General features: G+C 36.1%; 1 protein-coding gene across 2 annotated transcripts in view; it reads right to left on the bottom strand.

Annotated features, from left to right (window-relative positions):
* Nucleotides 1–212: 212 nt before the first annotated feature.
* The window catches only part of NEIL3 (nei like DNA glycosylase 3), a 44,398-nt gene continuing 31,946 nt past the window's right edge, over nucleotides 213–12,664 (bottom strand). Inside the window, exons 7-10 of one of the 2 annotated variants that reach the window (XM_019749439.3) lie at nucleotides 10,597–10,766; nucleotides 8,723–9,137; nucleotides 2,053–2,227; nucleotides 213–692 (exon numbers count right to left, since the gene is read on the bottom strand). In XM_019749439.3, coding sequence (XP_019604998.3) covers nucleotides 513–692; nucleotides 2,053–2,227; nucleotides 8,723–9,137; nucleotides 10,597–10,766 — 940 coding nt within the window. In that variant the 3' untranslated portion in view covers nucleotides 213–512. The remainder of the gene's footprint in view (nucleotides 693–2,052; nucleotides 2,228–8,722; nucleotides 9,138–10,596; nucleotides 10,767–12,664) is intronic. The other variant, XM_074331566.2, reaches the window with a different exon arrangement.

Genomic DNA, 12,664 nt, shown 5'->3' with positions numbered 1-12,664 from the left:
TAAGGAAATATTATTTTCCATAAAGGAGATTTCATTTCTTAAATTTAATTTAATGAAAACATAAAGCACTTTTAATCACATGAGTAGTGGCAATACTGGAGAGAAATATTCATTTCAGACAGGATACCTTATTAATTCATTATAATGCATAATCCTCTCCTAAACAACAACAAAAAAATCGCTGCTTCCCCAAAGAAGTTACGAGACCAAGAGCATACTAAAAATACTTTATTGTCATTACTAAATGCATTAAATATACATACTAAAGGGAATATACTGTGTATTTGATGAAACACATATATAGCATTCATCAAGGTAAAAAAATATAACACATAGCCATAGAATGAAAAGATGGTACACATAAAAAAAAAAAAAAAAAAGAACAATTTTCAAATGTTACAGTAACTTTACAATGTACCATAGATATTCTACAACTTTTCTCTTAAACAACAGGGGACTCAACATACACAGGGTGAAGAGATTAAATGCCAGATATTCTACAGGAGAAAATACTAGCATCCTGGAATGTTTACTCCTGGTCCATTTTCTGCCCACTGGAAAAAATTGCACTGTTTTTCCTTACTAAGAGGACACACAAAAAAATTCTTTCCATTATTAGGTCCAATGTTCAACACAGTTCTCATGATGGAGCGTTTGCCATGGTTGCAGAATGGAAAGGACAGATCTGCCCACTACGGGGAAAAACAGAAAGACTGTATAGATGAAAGTTAGAAGGATGTGCCGGCTAAGCTTGGGTGCATTTGATTAATGCCATACTGTCTTCATCACTCTTACTATTACTTTGACATTGTAAAACAGACATGTCGTAACTCGTTGCCCTCAAAAAAGCTTATATCCTATAAAAAGGACCTCTTGCAATTTTGCTTGAATCACACAGAAAATTGACTTAATTCTGAACTTCCCCTTGTCTTGCTGTAAAGCAAAAACCAGTGTTTCTGCTATAGAAACTTTGTTAAAACTATTCAGATCAAAGATTTGTCATGATTCCATTACTAAACTTCCTTAGTCTCTTAAGAATCCAATACAGAATTACTTGAACTAATTTAGACAGATTCCACTGTATTACTCTTATTTATTTTTTCCTCAAGAGAAGTCTAAGAAGCCGGTTGTGCTATTATGAATATTGCTAGTCACATTTTCTCCGTTACATCTATAAAAGCTTCTTGAGGAGCCAAGCTGTAAGTTTAGTGGAATAGTCACACCTTATGCAGGGGTTAACATCTACAATCATTACCAAATTTTCCCAGGGAAATTCCTTCGGAAGATATGTCGAAGATAGCTATTTTCTCTCTCAAGAAGCCCACCAAGAGAATTTTTGCTCCAGCACTGAAGCAGATCAATATTTTGTTTTTTCAGCGATGCACCAGATGAAGCAGGTGGAAGAATACGTATCTTTAACATTAGACTCACACTCAGCAGAGTGAGCTGCTCACACTGAGAAATGCAGAAAGCGTGACTAGAAGGACCCAATTCTTGGCTCCTATCGCACATTCACTTTCAGGGGCACATTCACAGATCAAATAGGTCTGGGGAATCACCTATATCTACATTGTTTTGGTGCCATTACTTTTCTTGGGTCAAACTCGTGTAGTAGGATTCGCTAAGTTTATACTACACATCCAAACCATGTAAATTATTTTTTCTTATATATCTCTATCCAATGCATAAGCAGAAGGTTTTGATGTAGCATTTAAGTTAAGAGGAGCAAATTTGTATCTTGGGTTGTTTGGCCACCTGGGGAAAAAAATCACTCAATACCTTTCTATCTTTATAAACTAAGGGCAACACTACTACACTGTGGTTACAAATACGATACACTCTACCAATCTAATAGCTATTATTTGATTAATTTCTATTTTTTTGATGAACGTCCTTGAATTTTAATTTATTCAACATTCAGGCTTTAGACCGAATGTCAATATGGCTATTTAAAATTTAAAGGTAAAACCGGAAAAGGATTGGTATTTGTCAGGTTTTAATAACTGAAATATTCAATTACACTATAGCAAGCTTAATAAATCTTACACTTACTTCAAAAAATCCACATTGTACTTCTCTAGGTAGAGGACAAGCATAAAACTGCCGGCCCTTGTTTTCGCCATCCTTCCTCACAACTCGGAGAACGCAGAGGCGGTTGTGTTTACTGCAGTGAGGTCTGCAAGCAGTTAATGTACAAGTGCCATCTGTCATATTAAATTGAAGTTCACTGTAATGACAGGTTAAAAAGTAACTATAGCATAATAGTGCTAAAGGGATCATTCACAGCTCCTCAACCCCAGGCTAGTATCCCGCTTGTACAAAGAAACTATCAAAAAGGAAACCACCGTCAACTTTAGGTAATTACACAAACTGCTAAGTCTTTTTCATTCTTGGTTTTTCCCAGGTAATTCTAACTTACTTTCAAAGTGACCTATGTACCTAAAGCACATCATTTAAGTTTCTAAAGAATGAACAGAGGAATTGTGCATCCAATATGTCCAGTTTCCTTAGTTTTCATTTGTGATACTCGGTTCGTCTCTTACCCAAAATTACAGTGTGGCCACTTTTATTTCCTCTAAAAATATTTTCAAGTCCAGGTGCCCCTCCCACACCGCAAAGTAACTAGAGCCACAGTCTTCTCTAATTAGTTTCTCATTGGTAGTAAAGTCTCATCAATGGCTCTGACTAGGACAAAAAGATCACTCTTTCTACTGTCTGCTTTAAAAACAATTTTCTATGCTTTTCTTTGATCAAGGCTACTATAACAATTGCAATCATATTTCAGCCAGAACAGGCTGCCTGGCTGAGCAGAAATGTGTATTTTGTAAAGCTAGTAAGGAAGCTTTTTTCTCCCCCACGATTAGGATCAAAAGTATCTCAGGTTATTCCTGCACACAGTGTACAAAGGCCAGAAGCCAGCCTTCTACTGCAGTTGTGTGAGCGGAATTTTCTCTTTGAAAAGGAGCTTCATGGTTATTTTTAATTTTTTATACTTTTAATATTTTTAACAATGCTTTTATAAGGCATTTAATATTTTTAATAATGCTGTTATCAGGCATTATTAGTCTTTTTAATAAACTAGTTGAAGCGAAAAATAGCTCACATTAATTAAAACCATAAGTCCTTCCCCTTAATGTCCCTACTTTGTAACTTTTTAACGATAAAAAGGTTCATCCTTTCTCATTGTTTAATTAATTTCTAAGGAAAAAAAATATCATTCTTAAATCAAAAATACTTAGAAATCAAAGGTAGTTCCTTTTTCCTTGCATCCTAAATTAGATGCTCCTCTATTTATGATGGGGTTATGTCCCGATAAACCTATCATAAATTGAAAACATTCTAAGTCAAAAATGCATTTAACACACCTCACCTACCGAACTGCATAGCTTAGCCGAGCCTACCTTAAACATGCTCAGAACACTTACATTAGCCTACAGGTGGGCAAAATCATCTGACACAAAGTCTATTTTATTGTAAAGTGTTGAATAGCTCATGTAATTGTGCGTATCTCTTTCACACCATCGTAAAGTTGAAAAATTGTAAATCGAACCATCGTTAGGTGGGGGATTGTCTGTACATTCTTCACATACTTGTTCCTGTAACGATGCCTCAAGGCATCACATCTAATTAAATTGTTCAGAGATATTTTTCTCTCAGTTTTATTGAAATGTAATTGACATATAAGTGATCTTTTATTTGTGATAAAATTGGTTTAAACTCATTTATAAAACAGATGCTTAACTATATTACTTTCGATGGACTCACACATTCCAATGCTTGGGATGGACGCAAACATTCTGAGGGGAGTTTCTGAAACTGTCTGTGCGGCAGGCATTTGTAAGAGGAAAGCAGCTATAGGCATCGCTGCGTAAGTCATTATTGTGAAATACTTCGCCGGCAACTATTTTGCTGGTTAAGTTTTTCAGGGTGGAGGATGGTGGCTTGTATTTTAGAATCACGGGTAATACCAACTTGAAATACGGAAGCTGAGAGGCTACAGGCTATTCTTTTCCACCAAACCTCTACATATTACCCCGCCCCCCAAGAGGCAATATTAAAACTTTAGCTTTAAGAGAAGCTAAATGTACACGATTGTAGGGAAGTCAAGAGATTTCAAAATTGGAGCAAGTGGGTCATAAACAGTGCTTTTACATTTTTTAAAGGAGAAAAGAGGTTAAGAACATTAACAGAAAGGAATGAAATGACGCTCTCATTAAAAAAAGGGACACACGCAAGGACAGTTTTATATATTATTTTGAAAGTGGCTGTGTGAGATAGCAATTAGTTAAACATTTTCTAATCCATTGGCTTCTACCTAGAAACATCCAGGGTTGCACATATCCAGGAAGAGGTTTAGATTCTCTTACTAGTAAAGCTCTTCTGGGAAGGGGCCTAGGTGGAAGGTAGGCTTAAGGGGGGAAGAAAAGGCCCCAATGTCTCCTACTTCTGTCTTCCATTCCATTTCTTCCTTGGAATAAAGTTAAAAACAGACATATGCCATCTGAGTCCTGTACTCAGTGTGGTCCACCAGCATCATGCGGGAACGCCTTAGAAACACAGGCTCCTGCCCCAGATCCTGGGCAGAATTAGAATCTGCATGTTAACAAGATTCCCAGGTAGTTCATGCGCACATTATGTTGTGAAGCACTGAGGAAACATAACCAAGATCCTGATGCCACCTTGATCACATCGGCTCTCAATATGCACAGCTCATCTGAATTTTGTGATAGACAATATTATCCAAAACAATTAATGTTCTGATTAATTGAAGACATCTTGGTCCCTCTTTGTTTCCATCACTATTTAAAATTTTTCTAAACTATAGCAGAGCATTTCCTTAGGTAAACTTAGCATCTGGAATAGTTTAACTTATTTTAATAATTAGGACTATCATTTTGAATATTAAGACTGGATGATAAATGATCTGTAATATAATAATATATCAGGGGCTGGCAAATCTGTTCAGATAACACATGTTATTTTCTGGTCTTACGTTCTCTGTTGCAACTACTCAATTCTACTGTTGTAGCATGAAAAGCAGCCATAGAAAATATGCAAACCAATGGGATTGGGATGTGTTCCAATAAAAATTTATTTACAAAAGCAGGTGCAGGCTGGATTTGGCCCTGGTGGCTGTAATTTGCTGAGGTAGAGGTCATTAGAACTCAGAGCAATGTTTGATGCATAATAGGTTCTCAATAAATAGTTATTAATAAATAAACCAATAACATTGAATAGAGATCAGATAAAAACAATGATCAATTACCAAGCACAGGTATGTAATTTTAAAATGGATATTATTTTTTCAGTGATCAATCTATCACTGTTTAACTTATTTTACATTGTCTAAATTGTTTTTTTAATGAATCAGTCTCATTAAACGTAGATTTTGTAGTTCAGTGGTATTTCAAGATTAAAATAAACAGAGGTTCAATGAATCATCCTGAATGGTCCCAGGTAGTTCTGAAATCCTTGGGGACTAAACACTCTACAAGGTGACCCGGAAGCATGTGTAATGTGTCAGTGCTTCACTGCTGATTACAGGTATAGCTATGGCAACCCTGATGGCAGCAGACATGAGAAAATGTTACTGATTCTGCTAGTTTGGTTTCACTCATCTACGTGGTGAGTCTTTGTATCAGCTCAGGAAAAAGTTCAACCTGAAACACACGCATTCTTTGAAAAGGATATGTGATTTGCTCTGTGTTTACTGGAAGTGTAACAAAGACTCAAAACTGTACATAGCAGTTATTCTTAGCTTCTTGAAAATTGGTTCAACCATCTAATTTATAATCCAGTAGCTGGATAAACTTCAAGTATATCTAAAGACCCATCCGAAAATATGCCTTATCAACATGTAGTGATGAGATCAGTCATTAAGAAAACGAAAAGCAAATTAATTACCAAATAATTATTAAAGAAAAAATAAAGTGGCTATAAATTCTGAGTGGGCCACCTGCTTTAATCGCATTATGTTGTGAGCTTCTGAAAGGGATCTCGTCCACAAGATGAACACTGTAGCTGCAAGACGAGGAAAAAATGAAATAAATGACAGTAATTTGCAATTTATTCCTTGTAAAGTAGCTGGGTGCAGAAGGGTTGCTGGGTAAGTGTATTTCATCACTTGACATTTATTTTGCTAGATGATCTTGATTGATTTTAGAGTCTTAGTCCTGGGGTTCTTATATTCTACACATACACATGCTGCAGTATTTCTAAGTAATGTTGTAGGCTGTGATTAATCATATGACCCTATTACTAACGGCTTATGAAGAAATCACTTAAATTTAAGGTTACATTAATGTTTTTCTTAAATCCCTAATTCATTAATTAAATTGTCTGGGACTTTCTACAAAGCGCTAAGGAAATAAAAATATGCCAAGATATTTCATCAGGATATAGCAAATGCCACAATATTTTAAGATTATCGCATCTACTTCTTTCCACTTAAGCTACAGAACAGAAGAGGCTGTTAAAAAAGATTTTCTTACAGGATAGCTGCCCAACTCAGACTCTCTTAACTAGCTCCTTCACGAACTTTTATCATGGGACATTAATTAGGGTTAGAGTGAAAAGTGGTATACTGAGCCACTCAAAGTTTGGCCCTCAGACTTTAATTCAAATGTGTAACATTTGGGAGTATTATGGACAAAAGTTAAACCAGTTATTATAAATGATTATAAACAATTTTTTTAAAGAAATCAGTCAAGGAAAAATTATCAAGATTAACTAATGGTACACCTGAAACTAATTAAAAACAAATGTTAACTAATGGCAAATTTGGAGTTGGGATAGGAAACTTGAGATAAAAGCATCTATTGACCAAACCTCTCAGAAATCGCTTGTGACATAAGCTCTAAGGATTCCCAGAGGTTGGTCTGAAAGTGTACACCAAGTGGTTCCTCATCTCACTCCAGAAAGAAGAATCTTTGCATCAGCAGAGGCAAAGATAATCAAGAGAAGAAGCTAGCAATCAGAATCCCTTTAAGATTACTTTAGATCCCCTCCACAGTAACTCTCTCCTTGTCTTCCATTGGCAAGACAAGACACATGGTAAGAAGATTCTTCACCTTCACTCCATTTAAAACACTCTTTATTGCATTTAAAAATGTGGGGTATACAGAACCTCCTTTCTGAAGGAAAAAAAAAAAGGCAAAAACAAAAACAAACAGCTTGGAAAAGAAAATTGTGGAGAGATGTCTCTCTGATGAAGGTGTCCTGTTAAGATAGCTGGGAAGTCCAGAAAAAGGGACTAAACAAGGTGGGGAAGGAGTGTGGGCAGTTTTAGGAGCTGCCAGTAATCATTAAGGATCCTGGAATAACACTGTTATTAAGTTTTCTGTATCTCTGATGAGAGCAGTTGGGGTCCTCTCCAGGATGTGCCATTGGCAATCTCATAAAACATGTCTGGTTGGGCAGTATTTATTAATTGGAAGTACAACTCTAATTTCAGATACAAAAGCAGCACACATGCTCTTTAGGCCATTTTGGTTGAAACAAAAAATACCATCCCAGATGGTTGTTTGAGATATAGCCACTTTTCTTTAGCAGAAATGTCACTAAAAGAATCTCAGATCCCTCTCTTTAGAATAGAAGACACTTACTAAACTGTTATAAATGATAATCTCCCTTTCAGAAGATCTTTTGTTGGAAGGAAATTAAATAGAAATGCTAACAGTGGTGATTGATAACCGGTAAGATTATGGGGGATTTAAACATTTTTCTTTATACTTTCCAAAATTCTGTATTGAGCATGTATATGGTTACAGTCAGAAAAAAATAAATAAATAAATAACTTTTTCCAGATGTAGGAGATTGTGCTTTTCATTGCCTTGCCCTCTCATACATTATAAACTGGAGAAGGCAAGGGAAGCTCATGACTATAATTGTCTCTCAGGGTTTGACTTATTGAACCACAACCAACTCAACTTCCCTACCATGGATGATTTTTCTGCCTTCTTAAAACTTAATGCATTGAAATCATATGGTTCTCCATTTTTTCTGCCTGACTTATTTTGCTTAGCATTATAATCTCAAGATTCATTCATGTTGTCACAAATGGCACTATTTCATCTTTTCTCATGGCAGAATAGTATTACATTGTATATACCACAACTTCTTTATCCAATCATCAATCAAAGGACACTTTGGTTGTTTCCATGTCTTGGCCACCATAAATAAAGCTGCAACGAACATCAGAGCACATATATCTTTATGGATAAATGTTTTCACATTTTTTTGGGTAGATACCCAAGAGAGGGATTGCTGAGTGATACGGTAATTCTATTTTTAATTTTTTGAGGAATCTCCCCACTGCCTTCCATAGCAGACGCACCAATCTGCATTCCCACCAAGAGTGTAAAGTTGAGAACCTTTGATTTTGCTGATATGTGGTATATGAAACTGAAAACAACAAAGGAACAAGACAAACAAATGAAGAAACAAAAGGTCATAGACACAGACAATAGTTTAGTAGTTAGCAGAGGGTAGGGGGTGAGCGGGGTGGTAGATGAGGATAAAAGGGATCAAGTTTCTGGTGATGGAAGGAGAACTGACTCTGGATGGTGAACACACAATGTGATATATAGATGACGTATTACAGAATTGTACACCTGAAACCTATGTAAATTTACTAACGATTGTCACCCCAATAAACATGAATTTAAAAAAAAACAAAAAACTAATGCAAATACCTTAAAGATCCAGGTTAGAAGCATCATACCTGTTAGAGAGTCCACCATTGCAACTTTCAAGACCTGGTGATGAGTAGCGAGTTGTTTTCTGTTTTTTATATGCTGGACTAAATAATTGAGACTGAGAGCAAACTGTGGGTGATGCTGTGTTAGACAGGTGTGTTACATTGTGGGCTCTTGCCTCGGAGGGGTGTGGTGTATCATTAAAACAAACGTTGGTGGGAGGAGCGTTTTGAAATTCCCCATCTAGTATCTGGTTTGGGTTTTTCTTTCTTTCCGAAGTACCAGATTTATTGCTGAAATCGGTCAAGACGAGGGTTGTAGCTCCAAATGCAGTTTTCCTGTTGATCTTTACTTCTGTACTTAGTTTTCCAAAGTTATTACAAGGGTATTTCACCAAGTTGTTAAAGGCAATAGAATTTTCTTCATTCTTGAGTATTGAATCTGGAAGGAGAAATAAAGAATTCTGCAATGTTCCCATAAATATAATATTGACTATTTGAAACATTTTTTTTTTTATTTGACTAAAGCATTTAGTTCACTTATTACAGTGAACTAATATATGGAACTAATAACACAAAGTTAGCTTGGGCAGGTCACAATTAACAACGTTCTGGTTAGGGAATGAAGAATTATAAAACGTATAAAATTTCAACAATTTGTAGGGGCTCAGAGTTGGGGTTTAACAAAGATTTAGATTTGTTTCATATTATGTTTAAGTATTTAAAGGTTATTCAGCTATCACTTTTGTTATTATTAGCCACAGAGTTAAAGCAGTAGTAATTGAGAGGTGATATCTCAAAAAGCTTTAGATCAGCAGTTAGCGGCCTACATCTGAACTGTCAGGAATATTTCTGTGAATGACAAGACAAAGTGAAGGGCTTATTAAAATTAAGAAAAGTTGAATTTCAAAGACTTAACATTTATTACAAATGTTTCAACAAAGCATCCTAGGATTTTGGAATCTGTACTGTAATATATTCTAAATGGTAGTTAAGCTACAGATCCATTATACTCAGAAAAAAAGAACAAGAAAATAGTGAGATGTGTCAAGGCATTTCAGAATGTTGAAATAAATGTGGAAACCTAAGACCGTAGTTTTCCGAAGGCTCTTATTGAATGATACTGAAGAGGGAGGGATAGAAATAGGAGATGTGGTCCCTTCTGCTCCTAACAAAGCTGTACAAGGGGCGAGGCCGGCCCTTCTGGCTCGGAGAACAAAACACGACATGATAGCCAACACAATGTGGGGGTCCCTAAGTCAAGAATGAACTTTCTCATCTCTAATTGAAGAAAGAAAGAACACTCTGAGAACACAATAGAAGCCGCATCAATGAGATGGCTCATAATCACAGGTTTCCTCTGAGGTTTTACATTCTCTGAACGCATGAAATTGTGAGCTATGAAGAGTTATTTTGAAGGATTTCAATGAAATCAGTACAATTGTCTGGGTAAAGATTTTAATAACAAGGGTAGGAAGGATAAAGAAGAGGAAAAAAAATTCAGCAGTTTTCTATTCCACCTGCGAAGATATTCTTACAGAAATCCTCCCTTTCAATTTATGAGACACTTGGACTGAATTACAAACTCAAAAGTTGCTGAAATCTGCATAAAACAAAGCTTTATTGAATAATTCATCAGAAACAGTAGAGAACAGATGTGATCATCTCAGTTTTTTGAGATACAAAGGCACAGACTCTTTTAGCACCAGCATGTTTTCCCTCCCTCTCAACAGATTATTAGTGAGGTTTACATGCAAAGGCTGGCAATTCTTCTAAACCTTTCAGAAAGAAAGCATTTTCTTCAGTTATGAAATATCAGGAGAGAAGAAAATATACACCTGAGTGGGTATAATCAAACTTCTTTAAAAGGGAATGAACTCAAAATCCAAATTCAGTCTTACCAATAGGCCTTGCAGTCAGGCAAGCATCACACGCCATAGAGGAAGGCATGTTTATCAGCGTGCAGCTCACACATGTCCACTGCTCTTCACATTTCCGTGCTACATCGCCCCTAAGATGATCCCTGCTGCTAGATGTCCAGCTGACGGTGCTGTTTCTAGTTGGCAGCTGCCTATAAAAGAATTTTTAAAGTTAATAATTAATGCTGTTATAAGTGCCTTGTTCTTACACATCCATTGTTATGTTAGAAACTTACAGACCCATTCATATACCCAAAAGCTACCAGTTTATGATTGCTTACAAGTTCTAACTGTCTCAGAATAAAATGTTTTCACTTGGGTCCCAGTGATTGCTGTCAAAGACAAATGCCAAATAAAATATTTTATTCAAAGAGTTGTATGTTTTTTTGTGTTTGTTTGTTTGTTTAACCAATTAAAATTATTGGACATAACCACTAGAAAGCATTTCTCAAAAAAGGTTTTAGCTAAGTGGTACTCTTCCCAAAGCAAAACTGAAATATCTTTATTGAACCAAATTAGGGGGGAGAAAAAGTTAATTAGGCAGAAATTAGAGTATTGAAAGTAAAATGAAAAAAGTTTTAATGTTTATTTCATGTGCCCTGAAAACTTCATGTGCCTCCGGAATTTCTCAACAGTATCTACTAAGTTCCCTCTCAATTAGTTGATCTATAACGATGCCAAGGATCCTTGTGTTATTTCTCTTCAAGGTACAACTGTTTTATGTTGAATAGCTAATTAATGGATCGGTAAGGAAACAATAAAACCAACCCTGACTTTTGGCCACAAACGTAAATCATGATTCTCGACTTGGAATTCTTAACTGTTTCTTGTTACACAAAATGCCTTTACAAAGTTCTGATGTCATCCTGCACGTTAATACGCAGCCCGAAGTCTACAGAGCACATCATGTGGTTAAGCAACCATGACAGTGTCATGGATTCCTTTCATGATTCCAAACATTAATATTGAAAAAAGCTCCTCTGAGAAAGGCCAAGTACCTTACATTTCAGAATATGGGTTCTTTGACTTTCAGAGATAGCCTTGCCTTCTGTAACATTTTGCCCCTTACATATGTAATAACACCAGTTTTAAAATTCAGATCTGTCTGGTAAAATAATAAATAGCCTAGGAAAGTCTGAAAGGAAGACACACCTCGTTATGGTTCTTTATCTTTACTTATCTTGATTTAATGGTGCTCAATAACTCTTATTCCTGGGGAACACCAGGGCTTCTGTAGAATTGATTTACTTGACCTAATCCCTGCCCTTTACTTACTTACTCCAAAAGACAACATGATGCATTTATTCATAATGAAGTAAACACAATCTAACAACCTTCAGATTTTCAATGCGCTCTAACTTTTCCCCATGTTCATCTTCTATCCTTTAGATTTCACTAACTATAAGGGGATATGTATTGTTACATATAGAAGCTTTAAAAGCATTTTTTCCTTACTGTTCTATTTCTTAATCACCTACAAATTAATTCTTTTCTATTTCCATTTGGACATGTAGTAGGAATTTCAAATTTAACCTGTCTGCAGTAGGCTGAATAATGGCCTTCCAAAGACAGCAGGGAATAATACCAGGAACCCAGAAATGTTACTTTATAAAGAAAGAGGATCTTTGCAGATATAATCAAGGGTCTTGACATGAGGAGATTATCCTGGCTTATCTGTGTGGACCCTTAATCCAAACACAAGTATCCTTATAAGCGAGAAGCAGAGGGAGATTTGAAACACACACAGAAGAGAAGTGTAACCACAAGAGGTAGAAATTAGAGTGATGTGGCCACAAACGAAGGAACACTGGTGGGCACCAGAAGCCAGGAAAGGCAAGGAATGAATTCTCCCTGAGATGGGCCAGAGGGAGCACAGGCTTGCTTCACCTTGATTTTGGCTCAGTAAAACTGACGGTGAGCTCCTGGCACCCAGAGCAGTGAGAAAATAAATTTCTATTGTTTTAAGCTATCAGGTTTGAGGTACTTTGTTATGGCAGTCACAGGAAATCAGTGCAAGTCAAATTCATGATTCCCATTCCCCCTCAGTAGG

This window comes from Rhinolophus sinicus, chromosome 16 (assembly GCF_057876585.1).
Source record: "Rhinolophus sinicus isolate RSI-liver-muscle chromosome 16, RSI-T2T, whole genome shotgun sequence".
Classification (NCBI taxonomy): Eukaryota; Metazoa; Chordata; class Mammalia; order Chiroptera; family Rhinolophidae; genus Rhinolophus; species Rhinolophus sinicus.
The sequence above is the reverse complement of the archived record's forward strand: the minus strand, read 5'-3'. Positions and strand labels throughout refer to the sequence as shown.